General features: G+C 38.9%; 1 protein-coding gene across 1 annotated transcript in view; it reads right to left on the minus strand.

The window, feature by feature from the left end:
* Positions 1-22,497, minus strand: part of PID1 (phosphotyrosine interaction domain containing 1) — a 225,542-nt gene that overhangs the window by 112,338 nt on the left and 90,707 nt on the right. Inside the window, exon 2 of the mRNA XM_001494428.7 lies at positions 8,194-8,340. Coding sequence (XP_001494478.4) covers positions 8,194-8,340 — 147 coding nt within the window. The remainder of the gene's footprint in view (positions 1-8,193; positions 8,341-22,497) is intronic.

Consider the following 22,497-nt stretch of genomic DNA (forward strand, 5'->3'; position numbering starts at 1 on the left):
TTCTGTCTACAGTTCATTGACCTTTCCATTCAAACCAAGGGGAGGTGCATTTGAATAACAGCAGTATTTTATTTATATAGCTCTGCTCTCGTGAAAAGTTCAAAGCACTTTATAAATATCTCTTTAAACTTGAAAGTAAGTTAAGGACCACCATTTCCATCTTCAATAAAGATATAAAACGAGGAAAGTTCAAATAGCTAAAATTAGCAATTTAGAGAGGGTTTAACAATTCAGAGAGGATTTCTGGATAAAGATGGCAAGTTGACCTTAAATATTTATCTCCTCTTTAAACCCCACTAAATTGATCATCATGGACCTTCTTAAGTTCAAAGTACAAAAGCACAAAATGAATGGGAGAGGAGACACTAATGTACCAGAATTTTCAACAAAGATTTGGAGGCTTTAGAAAACCTAATGAATCTATACCTCTAAGCTACATCCTCCAAAATAAGTTTTATAAAACTGATATTATTTTCTTATCTATCTGTATCAGGTTTCTTATTTCTCAAATGGTTCCAAAATTGGTAAAGAAAGTAAGAATTTTACTTAAAGTTCCCTAAAATACCCAGAAATAAGAGTCTTCAAATTGAAAAGACCCACCACCTTCCCACTGGATGAACTGGGGAGAAAATTCACACCAAGACACACAGTCATGAAACTTCAAAGGACCAAGAACAAAAAGAAAATCCTAAAAGCCTTCAGAGAGTGGACAAGAAAAAAACTCACACATACAAAAGAACCTTGGAATCTGAATCAAATGGGATCAGATTCCTCCACAGTAACACGGGATAGTAGAAGTTCGTGGGCAGTGCCTTGGCAGCTTTCAGCAGAAATTACTTCCAATCTGTATTTCTATACTCATCCAAACTTTCAAAAAGGTGAGGGGAGAATAAAGAAATTTTTAGACACGCAAGGCACACAGTTTTGACTTCTGCAGTACGTGCTCCAGCAAAACAAAGGAGTAAATCAAAAGAAGAAGAAGAAAACAGAAGTATCCACCACAGGAGAGAGAAGTCCCAGAGTTACAGAAGTGAAGATGCCCAGGAGACAAATAGTCTAATCTGGTGCAGAAGGACAAAGGACTCCAGGGGAGAGAAGCCCAGAAGGAGATTAAAAAGAATACACTATCTCTGTGATTGTGGTTGAGCAAAATATTGATAGGTATATGCCAAATCCGATAGAGCATTTGGGGAAAATTAACTATAAGTGTCTATAAAACTATAGCAAATGTAAAAGTAATAAATTATTAATTCAAAAAAATATTGAACAAGAAAGGAAATGAAATCTTGGTGCACTGATGGACCCTTCAGTTATCACTCAGATATTAACTAAAATTTCAGAAGTAACTATATAGTTAGAGTAGCAGATAGACCATCGTTATAACATTTTATTTCCTCAGTACAGATCTCTCTAATGTAAAAGGTGAATAAAACACCAGGAAAAAATGACATAAATAATGTTAAGAAGAAAAAATACATAAAAACTGGAGAAAGTCTTTTAAACATTAACATCTTATATTTAAGCATTCTATTTGCAGAAACCAGATTTTTTTTTTTTTAAATTATCATAACCTTGTAACCATCTCTAACAAGATGTACAATCTCTGCTGGAAACACAAAGCATATGTTAATGAGTTTTTACCAACTTAATTGGTTTGCTATGTGGTATTTCTGTAGGTTGTCTGGCAAATGAAGTCTACCACGGAGGAACTATATTTTATCCACAGAAGAAATCCAGGAAGACATAAAGAATAACTAACATATTTTCTAAATAAATGAACCCTAAATTCAGATAAAGATTAAACTAAATTTTCAGAACGAAACCAAGAAATTGTTTCAAAGACAAACTGTCTAAACAGGAAATCACGAGGGAAAAATAACTTTACAACAAGATACCTCTCTCAGACACAGGTTTTACTCATAATATTTTCCATATCATTTTCGAAATTATTCTTAAAGCTTTACTGGGAATGGGGGAAAACATCATTCATATTCCCTATGGCAGAATTGTGGACGTTTTTACAAACATTGTTTAATATGCCCACTACACTGGACCATAACAAACCGCAGGTGCTCATGACTTTGTAGGAGAAACCTATGATTCCACTTCAAATTTTAAGATATCACTTCTTTTTGAGGAATTCTGATAAAGAAGTAAATAAGATAAAGAAATGTGGCTCAACACAGGAGCAAGATACTTCTACAGACCAATCCTCCTCAGTTTTCTATTTTTTAAGTAGTTTTCTAAATTCCAATGAAAGAATAATAAACTCAACCTAAACAACTGATTTACTATATGCATTATATTCATTTTTGCTTGGAAATTCTTACATTTCTAGAAATCCCCATTTATAAGGAAACCATCCATAGTAGGCTGAATAATAGCTACCCAAAGATAGGAGATGCTAATTCCTGCAACCTGTAAATTCTACCTTATAAGGAAAAACAGTCTTGGCAGATTTGATTAAATTAATGATTTTGAGATGAGGACATTATTCTGGATTATCCCATGGGCTCTAAATCTAATCACAAGTGGCCTTATACGAAAAAAGCAGAGGGAGATTTGATACAGATGCAAGAGGAGAAGGCAATGTGGCCACAGAGGCAGAGACTGGAGTGATGTGGCCACAAGCCAAGGAATGCCTGTAGGCACCATAAACTGGAAGAGGCAAGGAGCCAGCTCTGCTCTAGAGCCTCCAGGGGGAGCGTGGCCCTGCTGACAACTTGGTTTCTGCCCACTGAGATGGATTTTAGACTTCTGATCTCTAGATCTGTAAGAGAATAAACTTCTGCTATTTTAAGCACTAAGGTTGCCACTAAGTAGGACTCAGGAAACCAACACACCATCTTCCAAATGCATTTGAGTAGGTCTACAATTATCACACTGAGCACACCAGACAAGCCTGACACCAGACGAGTCACAGGGTCATGGAAAAATGTCACTTCCCTAAAGCTATGGAAATTCTGATTTGGGCAAAGAGAAGAAACAAATGTCTAAGTTGGTGGCTTAGAGGGAGCTTTTTTCCAAAATGCTCCACTTAAAATGTAGGAGGGGAGAGAAAGTTAGAAAATTTACAAATCGACAGAGTAAAAATTGCAGAAAAATAAAATCTTGTGTCTCAAACAACAGCTGTGAGCTCATATCATGTTTTACCTTCCTAGATTTGGGGAGACGAGCAGACGTGAATGCGCTTTGATTTGTTTATAGAGAAGTCTGAGAAAGAATGAAGAGAAAGTAAATTAGAATTAGATATCATCCACTCTGAATTTAGAGGAAAATAACCAATAAAGACCAGGGGACTGAATCTTACTTCATGTATTACTATCTTATTTTATTTGCATTCTGTCTTGGTATCAAAATCAGAAATTTATTTTGCGGGAGAAAGTCGGCATAATTGGTTTCATGCAAAATGACGACACCAAGACAGAGCTGGAAAATGCATTTGATGAGGATGACAACATAATACAATCAACGTTTCTCCCTTTTGTTAATGGGTTAAAAAAATGGGCCTTTGGCTAAAATGAGACAAAAATGACAAAACATGACTATGTTTCTAATTAAATACATAACTGATCAAATAAACACAAAGATATAAGTGTAGAAAATAGATGCATGTGATGCTAGTTTTAAATATATTTAAATTCAGATCGGGAGCTCTTATCATAAGATAAATGGGATTCACTTCTAAGACTGGGCACTTCACACGTGTGCCAAATGGCAGGATTGGATGATCGTCTGCCAAGACTTCAGCTCAGAAACTTCTCTTCTCCGTCCCATGAGCTATAAATCAACCACATCTTTCCTGAGAGTTAAGGGAGCTCTACTGCCACTCTTGAATGCAAAGAATCTCAAAAAGACTAATATAAACATGCTATGGTTTATGAATAATGAACTCCTTCTTGGACACTAGATTATGCGATGGTTTCTACCCTCAGAGATGGGAAGAGGACAGCCAAGGCTTTTAGAGGGGGCTTCACACAATGCCAGGCCAAGTGACTTACTCAGGAGGAGGTGAGATTCAGAACTAGAGCATCCTGGGTGACAGCAGGCCCAGGTGAGGTGCTGGCGGGGCCTGCAGTAAAGGGTGAAGGGACAGAGGTAGCTGTATACCCAGCAGGCTGCAGAATGATGACAAGGGCACCCTCGGCATGAGCAATGAGGAAAGGGAAAGGAAGAGGAGTAGAAAGAAATATCACACGCTTAATTAGCCCTCCTCACCAGCAACTCCCACAGCTCCCTGGTGGCCTTCGTCTCCAAGCATCACCCCTGGAGACCATCCCCAAGGATGGAGCTCAGGACCCTGGCTCTGTCCAGCTACACTGCCAATTACTCACTGGATACCCTGGGAAACGCTTATGAACCTCCTTATGCCTCAAGCAGCTCAAGTGACTAATACGGCTACCGGGCTATAGGGCTACAGATGGCACTACAGATGAACCATTGGTTCATCGTGAGAACTAAACAGTTCTATGTCATCAAAAGTGCATAGATGAGTGCCTGCATATTTTATTAATAAACAACAGCTCTTTATTACGATCATTATTTCTGTATTATTAGTATTTTATTACTATTTTTGATCATGATCATCATCATCACTATTATCACCATTTCTTGAAGGCTTTGAGAACTTTGGCGAGTAGCCTGGAAGTGAGTCAATCCAAATAAGACAGTGCTTCCTGTAGGACAAGGTGGCAGATATGGACATTACAGAGCCCATTTCTTGCTTAGACGTGAGCCTCCTGCTCAGCTGTGACCATACAAGTGCCAGCCAGCCCCCGCATACCATTTTCCACCCCATCTCCCACCTCCTCAGGCTGTGTGTCCATTTATGTCACTTAGCATTGGTTTCATCACACACCACTCTGTGGTCCACATCCTCAAGCTCAAAGCATGGTCCAGGCACCACTTTCATGTAAATTATATGGTCTATTGTAAACTGCAGGCTCTTGCTCCCCACCACTAAGGTGTGCCCCTGAATAAAAATCTCTGGAAGGAAGGTCCCAAAATTTGCCCTCTAAGAGTTTCTGATACACACGCGAGTGATTTATTTGATTCGGGCACTCGTCTTATTCGTTCTATTTGACTCTAAGTTCCATTACCCACAACACCTACTTTGATTCCTTTCTTCACAAGTCCAGGTACACAGTAGCTTTTCGATGACTATTAATTAAATGTTTGCCAACAACCTGAAGGCACCTAGGATTCCATCATGCTGGGCAGGAGGAGAAATGACAAGCCATCATTACCGCTGCAAAATTGAACACAGCATCTGATACTCCGAATAGCTCCAACAAAGGTCCTGGTGGGAGCTTTCTAACGGTGTCCAGTGGGTTGTACAGTTAAATAACTCCACTCCAGGAAAAAAAGTGGCAGCAATAGAGGAGAACACACAAAGACCCAGCTGCCTGCAACATGAATAGCCTGGCAGGGCAATCCCATCAGGACCCACAGAGAATACAGATCAGAGGGAAATGGGAAATCTGAGATGCACCAGGGCTTCGACAGTGCTAACCATAATCCATTTTCAGCTCCCTTTTCCTTTGCTTCCTCTGCCTCTCACTCCCTCTCTCCAAACCCAAAGTTATGCAAACACAACTTGAGAGCTGTCAGGCAAAAAAGAACTAGCGCTGTGTAAAGATGGAGGGTCCCGTAGGCTGGCCCTGCAGCTGGGCCCGGGCTGCATGTGCTCATTATTCCTGGCAGGCCTGAGCCCGAGAGAGAGAGTTCCTTCTGCAGCTGGCATTTTGTGAGCTAAGTTACTTGCAAGAATCAGAGAGGAGACACTGCACTTTGTTCCTGTGGATGATTGGAAAAAAACGGGGGAGGTCTGGAGATTCTAAATAGAAATTTCGAGGCTCAAAACTCTAACTTTATTTTGTTTTTTAACAAAAGAATATGACTCTTAACACAAATGTGACAGTGTCCTTGAGAATTAAAGACTGTGACCCTAGGACGTTTACAGTGCAAATTTAAATGTATAAAGTGTACTACAGTATACAATTCAAAGATTGATATATGGGCGGTTTTCTTCCTTCAAATAGAATCATAGAGCTGGAAAGTACTTCAAGGGGTGTTGGCCCAGATCCCTGATTCCAGGATTATGATTATCTACGCCTGGAAATCTCCTCTTCAAGATTTCTAGGGATGAAGAGTTCATAAATTTTTTATAGCCCGGTGGAATGTATTTTTCACCTTGAATCAGAAGTTCTTCCCTGTGTCCAGCTGAAATCATTGCTGATTTCCCTCTGTCTAGCTGGCCCCGCGGACTGACGCCAGGGCACCCCTCGCTCTCTTTGGCCTGCTCTTCTGAATTCCTTCTATTTTTTTCAACATCCTTTTAGCAGTGAAATAAATGAACATGACCTAAGGCGGTACACAGAAAAAAATTACTCCATGAATCTTGAACCCTATACTCCTTTTCAGAAAAATGATGGTTTTTATTCTCCTAGCAAATCTCTCTCTCCCTCTCTTTCACTGTCTTTACACACACACACACACACACACACACACACCTCTTTCATATCTGGATTGGATTGCTAGCTCTTTTTATTCTGTATTTTTTTCCTCTCTCATTTCAAATACTCCGTAGACTTTATCAAACTAAATTCTCCTTATACTTGTCCCTACTGACTTCATCTTGCTTTTGAGGAATCATTTTCTCCAACAGGAACGGAATTCAAAATGACTTTAGGAAATCTCTAAAGGATGCACAACCCCATTTGATCTCATATCACTTTCAAATTTAATGAGTACTTTTATAATTCCTTTACATTATCAACTCACCAAAAGCATTGCATACAATGGGACCTAAGCCTAGCTGTGTGGATTCGCTCTCTCCAGTTGAGGCAGAGCCACTGTTTTTTAAAATGGAGTCATATAACCCACTTGCCTAAATCTCTCAGATGGTTCTCCATACTAATTGGAACAAAATCTAAATTCCTTGGCATGAAGACAAGGCTCTCTATACCTGGACCCCCGCCAGACCCCACCACTCACTACCACCTTCTCAGCCTCCCAGTTACACTGGCCCATTCCTTTCCATTCCAAAACACACCAAGACTACATCCACCTCAGAAAAGTACCACTCCCTGTTCCTTCTGCCCAAAAGATTCTTCCATAAGTTCTTCACAGACTAGCTTTGCCACCAGCCAATGCTTGTTTACCTGTATTTTCTCCGCCCTCTCCCTCAACAAGCAGTTAAACCCCATAAAGATGCTGGTGGGTCTTGCTCACACAGCCCGCTGTGCCAGGCAGAGAGTGAGCCCCCAATGAGTATTCGTGCAATGAATGGACGTGTGTGAGGTTTTGTGTACACCACCAGCACTCAAGATTACTGTAGGCTCCAATCTGACCACAGGTATGCAAGAACTGGGGAGGGAACGGAACATTCTGGCAAAAAAGATCAATGGATCTTTACTTCCCTAGCCTGGAAAGCATAAGGAAGGGATGCATCTGCAAGGTTATAAAAGAAACCCACATGCAAATATGCATTTTTATTTTATTTTCACTACTCAAAACAAATTTCTGATGACAAAATATGCATACGACATATTTTCTTAGTTCCCTCTAAACCAATTACTATACTCACCAACTCATGTAAAGAATATCACGTGAGACGGAATCCAAAAGCTTACCAAAATTATGCATTTCATTTCTAGTTTTCTTTCCATGTCAGCATTATAGTTTACATAAATGAAAAATGCTTTTTGTAATGGATTCTGAGGCATGAATATTGGTATAAATTTTGAGAGCTGAAGCAAAACAAAAATGCAAAATTACCCCCAAAGGACCCAGAGAGTACAACTGTTGAGAAACTTGTTTTGTTTTTTATTCTTTAAGATATGTTTTATCCAGATTGCAAATACAAAGGGAGGAATTCTCATTAAGGACAGAATTTTTCTTGTGAAGAAGCCCAAAGTTCCATAGGCCTACAGAAAATACGGCAAGAATAGGATTTTATTCACACCCACTAAAACTTATGTCTTAAATGTGTAACGATGAAGAGCGCTATATCATTAAGAAAAATAAAGCAGGATATGGATTCATACTACCACTACTCACTGAGCTTATTTTTATCATCATTTTATATTTTCACTCTTTAAAAAAGTTATCATTGTGAAACAAGTGCCTTAAGGCTAAACATCCTTTTGTGTCTCCCACCAAGAGGAGCCTTGCTGGCCAGGTGCCACATACCTTGCAGCCACTGTGAGTCCTGGCCTTCATCAGCGGCGTGGTGGTGCACAGCTCGATGGCCTCCGGCTCATGGAAGATGACTGTTGGGAGAGGTTCCTTTTTCAGTGTTAGCACATTCAATTTAGACTTCAGCATGGTCTGAAAGTGCTGAAAAGCAGAACAAAATAAGCCAAATACGGTTAAATCATTTGGAATTATACATGGCACAACTGTCCAGCAAACCCAATAGCAAAATCTTTGTATTATTAACTCTGACTTACCGGGGGAGGCAAGGAGTGTTTAGTAAAATGCAGGGGAAAAAAACCTTCCAGGACACTCCCAGAATGAAACTCTGTGAGACAGGCAACCTCTACGCAGATACGAGGAATATATGGGCTGATGGGAGAGTTACCCAGGACCTTGGTCTAAGGAGTTCTTACACGGTGATAAATACAAACAAAATTCTAGAGATGTAATCCATGCTGAGTTCAGCTAAATAAGTGAAGATGTTTGAAGAGGATGTTATAGGAGCTATTCTGGTGAAAGTCTAAGATAATGAAAAAGGAGAAGAATGGATGAAAAAGAATGCAAGATTTCTGTTCTCTCCCTTTGCCAGTTCAGCCAAGCATTGGCTGTAGAAGTTTAGGAAACTCACTACTTCTAGACACACCAATTTATCTACTGTCTCAGGCCAGGACCCTAGGTAAATATCCACTCTATATGCAATTCCTGTTGGCACTAGTTTTGAAATATGACGAGAATATACCCAGAATCCAACCATATTTAATCACCACTACCCAGACACCCCGTTCAGGCCCCATCTTTGGTCTACGATAGCAGCTACTCCCACCACTTCCAACCTTGCCCCTGTACCAGAGTACTGACACAGCAGCAGAGAGATCCTTCTAAAATCTAATTATGGTCCGTTATCCCTCTGCTAAAACTCTCCCAAGTCGTCTCCTCTTCTCACAGAAAAATTCCAAGTTCTCACCTTGACCTTCCAGTCCATGTACAATTCAGGGACCTGCTGCCTTCCTGATCTCATCTCCTCTCCCTCATCCCCTCACTTACTTGGATACAGCCACAGTAGCCTCCTTACCCTTCTCAGAATAAGATGAAGACACATGTGCCTAGGAACCTATGAAGATGCTACTCCTGCCCTAGGTATCTGAAGCCTCACTGCCTCACCTTCTTGGGTACCCTGATCAAACATCACATTATAAGACAGAACTTCCTTATCAGTGTTATCTAAAATAGCATGCACACACACACATACGCACACAGCTGACTTCATGGGCATGCAACCTGTGCAGTCACACAGGGTCCTGTGCTCAGGCGGGCTCTATGCTTGGTTTAATGTCACCACCTTGAAATCCTTAATAACTTTACCTTTGGACTTGTGTTTTGTAAGTTAAGTCCAATGGGTCAGCAGAGTACATGCGTGAGTAGAGGAGACGCACAATATATGCATCCCCCGATGTGTAGGAACTCACCAAGACGCAAAGTGAGTACAAGGTAAGCATGTGAAGTCTATGATTCAGTAAGCAGATGCACTGACAGCCCCAAGTGGCCACCCTTTAGAACTAGAATTTGCTTCAAATGCAGAAAGAAGTCAGTTGCGTTCTAAGAAACATGAATGATCAAGGAGCCCTATCATATCCTTTTCGCTTGCATGACTTTCCTGAATCAGGCAACATGGTGAAAATGATAACATAGAAGGAAAGGGACAGAGGAAGCAACCACAGCTCCTCCTCCTCTCAGTGCCCCCTCACTAATCAGTAAACCAAAGGTAAAGTGTTGGCAGAATGTGCGTGTTTTAGAAGTCAAACAAAAACAGGTGAGTTCATTTTGTGGCGTGCTTCCACCGTTCGGGTAAAAACAAAATTGAAACACACGTATGAACCAGGAAATGCAAACTGTGTAATTTCAATGATTCAGCTCCTATATTTGTATTTAAAGTGGGCATTGCACAGTATAATGATAAATGGTAAATTCATGTTAATAATCTAAATTTTTCACTTTTCTTTACTTAGGACAGGATTAAACAGCAAAAAACAGATAAGCAAGCAAACGAACAAAAAGCCACCATGACTATTCCAGAGAGAGATTCATGGAAGAAAGGAAAAAGCTTTATATTTTAGTACCTTTCATGGCGAGCACTTTTTTCCCACTTTTTGAACAGAGGACAGTGAATTTTCATTTTGCACTGGGCCCTGCAAATTATGTAGCTAGCTCTGCACACATAGACACTCATCATTGTTTATTACCTTCCTCTGCTTCATTATTCTTATCACCTCTATAAAATTATGTAGTTATTTTGTTTATTTTATCGTCTGTCATCTTCCACTAGAATATAAATGCCTTAGGAGCAGAAACTATTTCATCCAATGAAGTATCCCAAGGGTCTAAAACTGTTTCACAAGTCCACATAGAATCTACTAGAACTCCAACTGGCCACCCTAATGGTCAGTTTTACATGTCAGCTTGGCTAGGCTACCAAGCTCAGTTATTCAATGAAACACTAATCTAGGTGTTGCTGTGAAGAGATTTTGTATATGTGATTAAAGTCCATAATCAGCTGAATTGAAGGGAGGTTATCCTAGATAAGCTGGGTGGGTTTGAGTCAACCAACTGAAACACCTTAACAGGTGAGCTGAGGCTTCTCTGAAGAAGAAATCCCACCTGTGGACAGCAGCTTCGGTCCATGCCCAGGAATTCCAGCTCACCCTTCCTGACAGTCTATCCTAAGGATTTCAGAGTTGCCTAGCCAGCCCCCACGAGTGCATAAGCCAATTCCTTGAGTAAATCTCAGTATCTATCTCCTTCCACTTCTGCCTCTCTGATTCAACCTTGACTGATACAGCCACCTCTTAGGATATGAAATCGCCAGCCCTGATACTTTTTTAAATGAGAGATTTGCCCAGTGAGTATTGATCTGTATTTTTTAAAAACATAAGGGAAAGTTTTCATATTAATCTGGAAGTTTCTGTCTTTGTTCTTAGTTGATTCCAGTCCATCAGAGGGTGTGGGGTTGGGGGTTGTCAAGTGTCTGGAAGGAGCAATGCTGGATCACCAACAGTGAGAGCCAAAGTTGGTTTGCCTCTGTGGGAAAGCAGCTGAGGCCACAGAATGAAGAAGATAAAGGGGAGAGGGTCTCAGAAGATGAAGAATGAACAAGCGACGACACTCTCCCCAGGCTGCCATTTTGCTGGGGTTCTATGAGAAGCACATGAAACCACAGCTCAGCTCAGCCTGACTTCTGCCACACAGTATGTTCCTGAAGATGGCACATGACTCCATTCTCATGAGGGTTGGACAACCTCACTGCCCAGAAGTTCTGAGATTGTCTTCCCGTCCTCATTGTGGGACCAAATGTCATAGCCATCGGTTCAGTCACTAAGCACACAGAAAGACTGGAAGTTGCCAACTGGCACACATAGGCACCCTTGATTACTTGGCTGGGGAGCCAAGTAAAAGAAATAAACAAATAAACATTTTAAAAACCCCTAAATTGGGGATAGGAAGATAACGGAGTTCCAATTCTAACCTCATTACAATGTGTTGTGGAACCTCAGTGACCTAACACTTCAAAGCTTTGGCATCTCCACCCAGGCAGGTGTGTGCCATGCATTCACTCGCCAATTCACTCCAAACACCTTTACTAAACACCTCCATTCAGCCAGCCACTGTGGGAGGCACAGCTGGAACAGAAATAAAATGTTAGTCTCTGCTTGAAAGGGTTTCTCACAGTAGGTGGAGAATGTTAAATCAAACAACAACGGCGAATCCATGTGAGAAGTTCGTCAGAAGAGCTAAAGAGAGAGGCTAAGACAATATTTGAAAGCAAAGTAGAGAAAATGATTTCTTTTTAAAAGAAAAAAAGTATTTTTCTTCTTTAATGGTTTTGTCCTTTTTGCCCACTGTGAAAGGATGAAGGTAAGGAGGGAAATAAAATGTGGGTTATTTGATGAATCATTGGGTCTAAAATAATACATTTATTGGTTGAAAATTAACATTTTATGTAACTCTGAGTTGCTCTTGTAAATCTCTGGGGGGTAGAGGTGTGATAGTTATAGCTGTGTCTGATAAGAACACTCTTCTGCCCCCTATGATGAAACATCTCCACTATCATATGCTGGTTTGTGGAATGGGGTTGTCAGTCACAATTCCCCATTCTCTGACACTGGGCAAGAATATGACACAGGTTGGCCATCTGAGTACCTCACGTCCCTGGCCAAAGGTATTGGTTCCAAGGAAACTCAGGATTGGCTGAACAGACTCTTCTGGGAAATTGACATGGGGTTGTTGTAGACAGGGGTGATGTCAGTACAAAGTTGCTGCTGACCTTACTCACCAAGGTCAGTCTGAGAATGAGACCACACAGAGACAAGGAGAGCTGAGAAATGGAGAGTCACAAACTCGACACTGCAGAACCCCTGGATCCAGCTGCATCTGATTCAGATCCATCCATGGACTTACCAAGAATAGGAACCAATACATTCCCTTTTATGCTTAAGGGAGCTTGAGTTAGGTGTCTGATCCTTGCAACTAAAAGAGTGTCGCCAATACGAATTACTTTTTAATGAAAAATAGTCTGTGAAAATAAAATGGACTTGCTAAGGAAAATTTGAAAAGGACTGCATAAATGTTACACTGCAGGAATGAATACAAGATTATCTTTAAAATAAAAAACCAGTGAGTCTTGCACTTAGTTATTTGAACAGGCTGAGCCTTAATGATAAAGCACCAAATAATAATCTAAGAAGGTATTATAGTCCCCAGGTCATTCATGTCTAAGATAAAACCCTCTGAGCTACTGTCAAAATGAGATTAATTCCAAATCTCAAGAGATAGCCAAAGATTGTACTTGCAAAGACACCCAATTAGGGCAGCAAGCACCCTTACTGAGTAGAAAAGACCCAGAAGATCTTGCACTGCCTGTGCCTCCATTTTCTCACACGTCAACTTTATTTTTTTCTCCAGTCAAGCTTTGTTGTTGGGGGGATTTTTTTTTTATGCAGGTAACATTGGTTTATAACATGTAAATTTCAGGTGTACATCATTATATTTCAATTTCTGTGCAGACTACACCATGTTCACTATCCAAAGGCTAATTACCATCCATCACCATACACAGGTGCCCAGTCTCCCCTTTCACCCTCCTCTCTCTGCCATTCCCCTCTGGTAACCACTAATCTAATCTCTGTTATCTATGTGTTTGTTTATTGTTGTTGTTGTTATGTTTATCTTCTATTTATGAGTGAGATCATAAGGTATTTGACTTTCTCATTCTAACTTATTTTACTTAGCACATACCCTCAAGTTCCACTCATGTTGTTGCAAATGGCAAGATTTTATCTTTTTTATGGCTGAGTAGTATTCCATTGTGTATATATACCACATCTTCTTTATCCATTCATTCATTGATGAACACTTAGGTTGTTTCCAAGTCTTGGCTATTGCGAATAATGCTGCAATGAACATGGGGTGCATACATCTTCATACATTTGTGTTTTCATGTCTTTGGATAAATACTCAGCAGAGGAATAGCTGGATCTTATGGTAGCTCTATTCTTAATGTTTTGCAGAATCTCCGTACTGTTTTCCATAGTGGCTGCACAAATTTGCACTCCCACCAACAGTGTATGAGAGTTCCCTTTCCTCCACATCCTCTCCAACACACGTTATTTTTTGTCTTGTTAATTATAGCCATTCTGACAGGCGTGAGGTGATATCTCATTGTAGTTTTGATTTGCATTTCCCTAATAATTAGTGATGTTGAATACCTTTTCATGTGCCTGTTGGGCATCTGTATATCTTCTTTGGAAGAACGTCTGTTCAGATCTCTTTCCCATTTTTAATTGGGTTGTTTGTTTTCTTGCTGTTGATATAAATGAGTTCTTTATATATTTTGGATATTAACCCCTTATCAGACATACGGTTTGCAAATATCCTCTCCAAATTGTTAGGTTGTCTTTTCATTTTGTTGATGGTTTCCTTTGTTGTGCAGAAGCTTTTTACTTTAAGGTAGTCCCATTTGTTTTTCTTTTGTTTCCCTTGCCCGGTGAGACATGGTGTTGGAAAATATGCTGCTAAGACTGATATGTCAAAGAGCATACCTTCTATGTTTTCTTCCAGATGTTTTATGATTTCAGGTCTTACATTCAAGTCTTTAATCCACCCTGAGTTAATTTTTTGTATTATGTAAGATAATAGTCTACTTCCATTCTTTTGCATGCGGCTTCCCAGTTTTCCCTGAACCAGTTATTGAAGAGTCTTTCCTTTCTCCATCGTATGCTCTTGGCTCCCTTGTCGAATATTAGCTGTCCATAGATGTGTGGGTTTATTTCTGAGCTCTAGATTCTGTTCCATTGATCTGTGTGTCTGTTTTTGTGCCAATGCCATGCTGTTTTGATTACTATAGCTTTCTAGTATATTTTGAAATTAAGGAGTATGCAACCTCCAGCTTTGTTATTTTTCCTCAGAAATCCTTTGGCTATTCGGGGTCTTTTGTTGTTCCATATAAACTTTAAGATTCTTTGTTCTATTCCTGTGAAAAATGTTGTTGGGACTTTCATAGAGATTGTACTGACTCTGTAGATTGCTTTAGGAAGTATGGACCTTTTCATTATGTTAGTTCTTCCAATCCAAAAGCATGGAATATCTTTTCATTTCTTTGTGTCTTCTTCTATTTCTTTCAACAATGTTTCACAGTTTTTGGTGTACAGGTCTATCACTTAAGTTAAATTTACATGTAGGCATTTTATTCTTTTTGTTGCAATTGTAAATGAGAGTGTATTCTTAATTTCTCTTTCTGCTACTTCATTGTTAGTGTATAGAATGCAAGTGATTTTTGTATGTTGATTTTGTATCCTGCAACTTAACTGCATTCATTTATTATTTCTAATAGTTTTCTAGTGGATTCTTTAGAGTTTTCTATATATAAAATCATGTCATCTGGAAATTGTGACAGTTTTATTTCATCTGTCAACTTTAAAATGCTATGTTATACCATGTCAAAAATGATATGGCTTGTTCTTTGACAAACAGGTGCAATAAAGACAATGCAATTTAAAATAACATAATCCATAGCATTATAAAAAGGCAACAAAAGAAAATCTAATAGAGGAGTTTGGAAAAGCTACAGCTTCCAAATGAAAGATGCACAGGGTTCCATAAAGAAAATGTGTGATTCATTCTTAAAGAAGGGAAGTGAATAGTGTTGTAGAAAATTAGAGAACCGCCCGGGACAAATTCAACAAAGATCAGCTTTCTGCATTTGGTGCTTTATGTGTGATCCTAGAATAGAGCCTCTAAATCAAGCCCCATTATGTAGATGGGTAATCGCCATGCCCTTTTTACAGTTGGCCTTCCGACTCCTATTCAGACACTAATCTCTGACAGTTTAGAGGGTGAGGATTTACATATTTTACCAATTCAAATCGAGTGTATCTCACCTTTGTATTGATGCTGTATCCAAAATATAAAGCATCTTTGGAAGGCAAATGCTGCTTCCTCTTTTTCTAAGATAAACAGAACACTATCCTCACTCAAACTAAAGGGAAGGCATTAAGGTTTTAATCCCTGGTTCATCCTTGCATTTTGAAGGCTGACAATAATGGTCAGTTTTAACTTGCAAATTACGGATTCAGTAATGCCCTCATCAAGCTTCAAAAATAGTGCAAATGTTCTACTTAAGAGAACCACAAGGAACAAGTGGGTGAATCAAATGAAGGGAAGACTTCAGGACCCCAAACAAATGTTAATTTGCACAAGTGTGCAAAAACCCGTAGAGCTTGGCATTCATAAACACACTGCATTTTATTACTTTGGGGGTTTGTAAGAAATAATGGGGGACCAGCCCTGTGGCCGAGTGGTTAAGTTCGCGAGCTCCGCTTCAGCGGCCCAGGGATTCACTGGTTAGGATCCTGGGTGCGGACATGGCACCACTCATCAGGCCATGCTCAGGCGGCGTCCCACATGCCACAACTAGAAGGACCCACAACTGAAAGTATACAACTATCTACCAGGAGGGATTTGGGGAGAAAAAAGCAAAACATAAATAAATAAATAATGGAACTCAGTTGTCATTTTCTTACATTTTATACCACTTATTTTAAAAAAAGTATATTCAGGCCCCAAATATGAGACAAGAAATAATTGTGACATCCTTTTGTGACCTTTCATAAGATCTTTTGCTTATCGTTTTTAATGTAAATTCTTAGATTTCTGCTTGTAAATATTTATTCTAGCATTTCCACACACAAAAAATAAAAGCAAGAAAAATATTTTTTTGTTAAATAAACAGCAAATGATTCGTTATATGATTAAGAGTAATTATGAGTGAATAAAAGTCTACTTAATTAAATTCAGCTTTTAATTAAACATTTTTTAATGCAAAGTATCTTGTTTGGTTGGTTTTGTCTTTTTAAAAGCAGGACAGAGTTGGATAGCCTCCCCAAATTTAGCACATATATACAAAATTGCACTACTTGATTTCAAAAGCTAACTTTTTTTTTTAAAGATTTTATTTTCTCCCAAAGCACCCCTGTACATAGTTGTGTATTTTTTGTGGTGGGTCCTTCTAGTTGTGGCATGTGGGATGCCACCTCAGTGTGGCTTGATGAGCGGTGCCATGTCTGTGCGCAGGATCCGAACCAGCGAAACCCTGGGCCACTGAAGCAGAGCACTCGAACTTAACCACTCGGCCACAGGGCCAGCCCCTCAAAAGCTAACTTTTTAATGCAGTTTATGTTGATCTGGTATTTAGAGGAAAGAAAGACCTACACCAATTTGGCATTAATCTTCTTGCTGCAAATTATCCTAGTAACTGCCTTATTCAAAAAAGTTACAGCTTAACTTTAAAGGCCTATATTCAGACACTCATAAATTTAAAAGGCTATCTATATCTATTAAAGTGACAGCTATTATTAAACTAACTGAAAATACTTGTGTTCACACATCCATATTTATTCATGCAGTCTTAATTATGGAAGCATTTCTTTTGAACATCACAGATCCTCTCAAGCTTGATTATGTGGGAGAGGCACAGAAATCACTCCATGCCCACAGAGTATGCGAAAAGCCCCCGAGGCTCGTGAAAGGTTCACTCAGGGGATTTTGTGTGTGTATATTCACTTATGTATTTATTTTTGTTACTGATCCAAAATACACATGCACACACTGTATTCCTAGCTTAAGTAGTTTCTGTCATCTTCTGAACTATTTTTCTATAAGTTAATAGTTAAACAATTGATTGTTAAACACAGGTTGCAAGCTCTCAGCCTAAAGGCACATCTGGCCTATATATATGTTTTATTTGATTCACAGACCACTTTATGATTAAAATTTGAAGTAGTATTCAAAAATTGAGATACATGTGATTAAAATTTGAATTTCTATTTCTCTTGAAAGATCAGAAGAGCTACAAAAGCAACTTGCATTCCCTCAGGGCAACAGTTAGCTCCAGCTGGTTGTTGCAACTGCCCTTATTTACTTAGGTATTTTCCTCTGCAATTCCTCTGCATAATCTCTCTTTCTCCCCCTGACAGCTTTCACTTCTATACAGCCATTCGTCGCTTAATATCAGGGATATGTTCTGAGAAACGCATCATTAGGTGATTTCACCGTTGTTGTGCAAACATCATAGAGTGTACATACACAAATCTAGATAGTATAGTCTACTACACACCCAGGCTCTATGGTACTAATCTTATGGGACCACTCATCTATGCGGTCTGTCGTTGACTGAAATGCTACGTAGTGCATGATTGAACTAAATACCAGTGACTATTTTTATACTCATTTTATGCCTTACCAACTTCACGCTCATACATGACTCACTTGACCCTTACAGGCATTTGAATGTTCAACCCCTGATGTAAAGTGACAAATGCTAGGAGTATAGAACAAAAACTTTACCCACTCGTGAAAAAAATTCAAGTACAGCTGAATTAACTCATACCAATATTTAAATTTTAAATATTCAAGTAAGAGAGTGTGGGTGAGGGAATTATTGAGAGAAGCAATAATATAAATAGGCCAACATGTCTGTCTTGTCATTTCACACAATGACTATGGGCCAGGAATAGCATTTAAGAACCAAATCTTCTCTGAGTAAGTTATTCCCACATGCCCCTGGTGGTGTAACTTATTGTGCTGAATATAACCAAACTGCTAAAGATCAGTATTTCTGACTTCCACTTTCAATCGAGATGGAATAACAGGGAGCAAATTGACTCTGCCACTAGAAACAACCAAACAAACTGGAAAAAAATTATGAAACAACAGTTTGCAAGACACTGGATATCAGGCAATGAAGGACAGTGACCCCTGAAAGACGTGAAATAAATGAGGTAGAGGTACGCCTGCCCAGTGGACCACCTTGAGAGAGTTTGCAGGCTGTGGTGCAGGGAGGAAGAAAACAGACGGGGCCCAGCAGAGTCCCTGAGCTAAGGAGACAGATGAAAGCTTGGGGAGGCAAAAAAGGATAAATTTGCTCAGAGAGAGAACTCTGGAAATATGCAGAATCCCGTTAAATACTCAGCTGAGTATTAATCAGCTTGAAAGGAAACTAACCAATGCTGGGAAAGAACCACTGGAAAGTATTAGAGATTAGAGCACAGGTGCACACGTGGGCCAGCAATGTTGCCTGTTCCCACCAATCAGACTGGAGAAACTCATGAGTCACAGGCTCTGGGTAGAGTTCTCAAGGAGGTCTAGTCTCAGTGTCGGGAAGAACCAGCATCAGACTAAGTACCACTCTGGTTCCACCTGCAAATCTTTAAAAGAAGATCTAAGAGCATCAAAGTGCTTCAAAGATACCTAACTGAATTCCACAAAGATAGCTGAAGGATATTTATAGGAATAGAAAAATATCCAGCAACCAAGAAGGCAAAATTCAAAATGTCTGACACCCAATCAAAAATCACTAGATGTGCAAAAAGGCAGGAAAATAGAATCCATAATGAAGAGACAAATCAGTTAATCAAAACAAACCAAGAACTGACACAGATGTTACAACGACCAGGCAAGGACATTAAAACTGTATTTCATATGTTCCAAAAGTAAGTAGAGACATTGAAGGTATAAAAAGATCCAAATCTACTTTCTAATGACAAAACCACAATATCAGAGATTAATAACAGATTTCATTATAGAAAAAAATTGGTGAACTTAAAAACATAACAGAAACTATTCAAAAGAAAAGAGAGCGAAAAAGAGGGAAAAAAATGTATCAACAAGCTAAGAGATAACTTCAAATATCCTGATATATGTAAAATTGGAGTCCGAAATGGAGAAGTAGGGAGGAACAGAAAAAATAACTGAGGAAATAATAGCCGGAAATTTTCCAAATTGGAGAAAATTATAAAGCCACATATACAAGAATCTCAACAAGGCTCAAGCACAAGAAATATGAAGGAAGTTACATCAAGGTGCATCATAATCAAATTCCAAAATCATAATCAAAGGAACAAAGATAAAGATGATAGCTTGATTTCTCATCGAAAATAACACAAGAGAGAAGACAGTAGAATAACATCTTTAAAATACTAAAAGAAAATTTTAAAAGTGAACCTAGAATTCTGTACTCAGAATTCTGGGGATAGAATGAAGGTGAAATAAATACTTTTCCAGACATATGAAACTTGAAACAATTCATTACCAGTGAACCTTTCCCACAAAAAATGTTGAAGGAAGTCAATCAGGCAGAAAGAAAAGATGAAAATATGGATCTGCACAAGGGAGTGAAGAGCACAGAAAAGGGTAAATACATGGATTAATAAGTTTTTTCTTATTATTTAAAATTCAATGAAAGATAATTGACTAAAAAAATTATTAAAAATAATAACATTGTATGGGGTTTTAGCATATATAAAGATGTATGGCAACACTAATACAAAGATCAGAAAAGGTAAAATGGAAGGATACTATGTAAAGTCCTAAAAGTATATGTAACATGGTTTAGTATCATTTGAAAATAGGTTGTGATAAGTTAAAGCTGTATACTATAAACCATAGAACAATGGTTTATAGTTACAAAATATAGTATAAAACACAACAAACCAAAGAGTTATATAAAACAACAAAGAAGGTAAAATAGAATCAGACAAAAAGAAGGCAGAAATAGAGAGAAAAGTTAACCAAAAAAAAGATGAGACAAACAGAAAACAAATAATTAAGATGACAGATTTAAAATTAAACATATCAAAATTATATAAACCTTAAATACCCAAATAAAAGGCAGATAGAGTGAGATTCAATAAAAAACAAAACAACTCTATGCTGCCAGTCCCTCTCCAAAACTGACAGATGGAGTTGACAGAAAATCAGCAAGGATATAGGTTTGAATAAAACCACCAACCAGTCTGACATGATTGATATTTATAGATTGCTCCACTCAAAAACAACAGAATTCAAGTGTACATAGAACATTTACCAAGAAAGATCAAATTCTGGGCCATAAAATAACTCAGCAAATTTAGGATCCAAGTTATACAAAGTAACAACAGAGAAACCTCTGTAAATTTTTCAAATATATGGAAACTAAATAGCACGCTTCTAAATAACTCATAGATGAAATAATAAATCAAAAGGTAAAATGGAAATTATTTTGAACTGAATGCAATTGAAAACATATCAAAATTTCTGAGATGCCACTAAAACAGTACTTAAGGGAAATCTTATAGCACAAAATGCCAATATTAGAAATATAGTAGAAAGTTCTCCATTCAATAAACTCAGCTTCAACCTTGAAAAAAAAAAAAAAGAGGAATAAAAGAAACCCAGAGTAGAAGAAACCAAATAATAAAGATCAGAGGAGAAATCAACGAACACAGAAAATCAATACAGCCAATACACTGGCCTATCTTCAAGTTCACTTATTCTTCCTTCAGCTGTGTTGAGCCTACTGAAGAGCTCATTAAAGGCCATCTTCATCTCTGTTACTCTGTTGTTTTTGTCCTTGTTCTTGTTCCCTAGCAGTTTCTCTTGATTCTTTTCTATAGTTTCTACTTCTTTGCTGAAATTGCCCATAGGTTCATGCATGCTCTGCACTTTTTCCAGTAGAGGTTTTACTATATTAATCATGGTTACTTAAATTTCCATACTGGAGTCATCTGTGACTCTGGTTCTGTTAATAGCTTTGTCTCCTCACACTGGATTGTTTTTCTCTCGATTTTTGTGTGTCTCATATTTGTTTACTGAATTCTGGACATCATGTGCAGTAAAACCTCAGGTATGTATAGCATTTATATCTGAAATGGACCACATCCCTTCTTCTGCTCAGGCATGAGCGTGGTGTGTCAAGTAAATCAAGTTTGGAATGGATCTGGGTTTGAGTTTTATTGCCGTGCCGCAGACTTCAATTCCTCCAGCATTACTTCATCTTTAGGGTGGGGTCTGGTTTGCTGGAAGGTCTATCTCAATATTCCTGCTCCACCCCAAGCTTTCAGACGGCTCTGTACCCCTGGGACTCAGAGAGGCTCTCTCTCCTTACTCTTTCCCCGTCCCCAAAGGTTGATTGCAACTCAGTAATACTAAGTGCTTTCCAGGGCAGGTCTTGTGTCCTTTAGTCTCGCAGTCAGGCTTTCTCAGCGATCTTGACTTCGCTATAAGAGACCTCTACCGGTCTGAACCCAGGGTGGTTTCCTACCTTTCCCTCGGATGTAGAGGATCTTTTTTTCTTTTCCACTCCACAAGTTACAATGGGTCTTCAGCTGGGCCCTGAGAGCAACAGGATTTGACACTCTACCTCAGGTCTCAGGTGTGAAGTCTTACGTTCCTTAGGGGAGAAGAGTCCAGGTGGGACTCCATGCGTGGTAACTACCCTCCTCCTCCAGGCCCATACCATCAAAGGAGGCTTGCTGTGGTCTCTGGCCTGGCTCCCAATCTTTCTCCTAAGCCTCAGTCACAGGCTGCTTAGAAGAGCCTTTGAGTTGGTGAGAATTCCCTTTGGGTAGATGGCCACCATGGGTTCTATATTCTCATGCTAGTCCACCAGTGACCTTTAGAAATTTGTTAATAATTTTAGCTGAATTTTTCTTACCCTCTCGTATTAGAGGGTATGGAGACTCACATGTGGTGTCTTTTTGAAGGCCTTGTTCTCAATATATTTCAGGCTAGTTGGATATACTATGACCTTAGCTCTTCGATGAGTTCAAGCAAAGTTATGATTTTGTAAATTATCTAGCTTTTTCTTGTTGATGGGATGAAAGTGATGTTCTTTCCAGTTGTCTATATCCTAGGCAAAAGGAAGAAGTCAAATTCATATTTTTAGTCAGTTACGAACCAAGTGCACCGAAGAATGCTTCGTGTTTGGAAAAT

Source organism: Equus caballus, chromosome 6, assembly GCF_041296265.1.
Source record: "Equus caballus isolate H_3958 breed thoroughbred chromosome 6, TB-T2T, whole genome shotgun sequence".
NCBI lineage: Eukaryota > Metazoa > Chordata > Mammalia > Perissodactyla > Equidae > Equus > Equus caballus.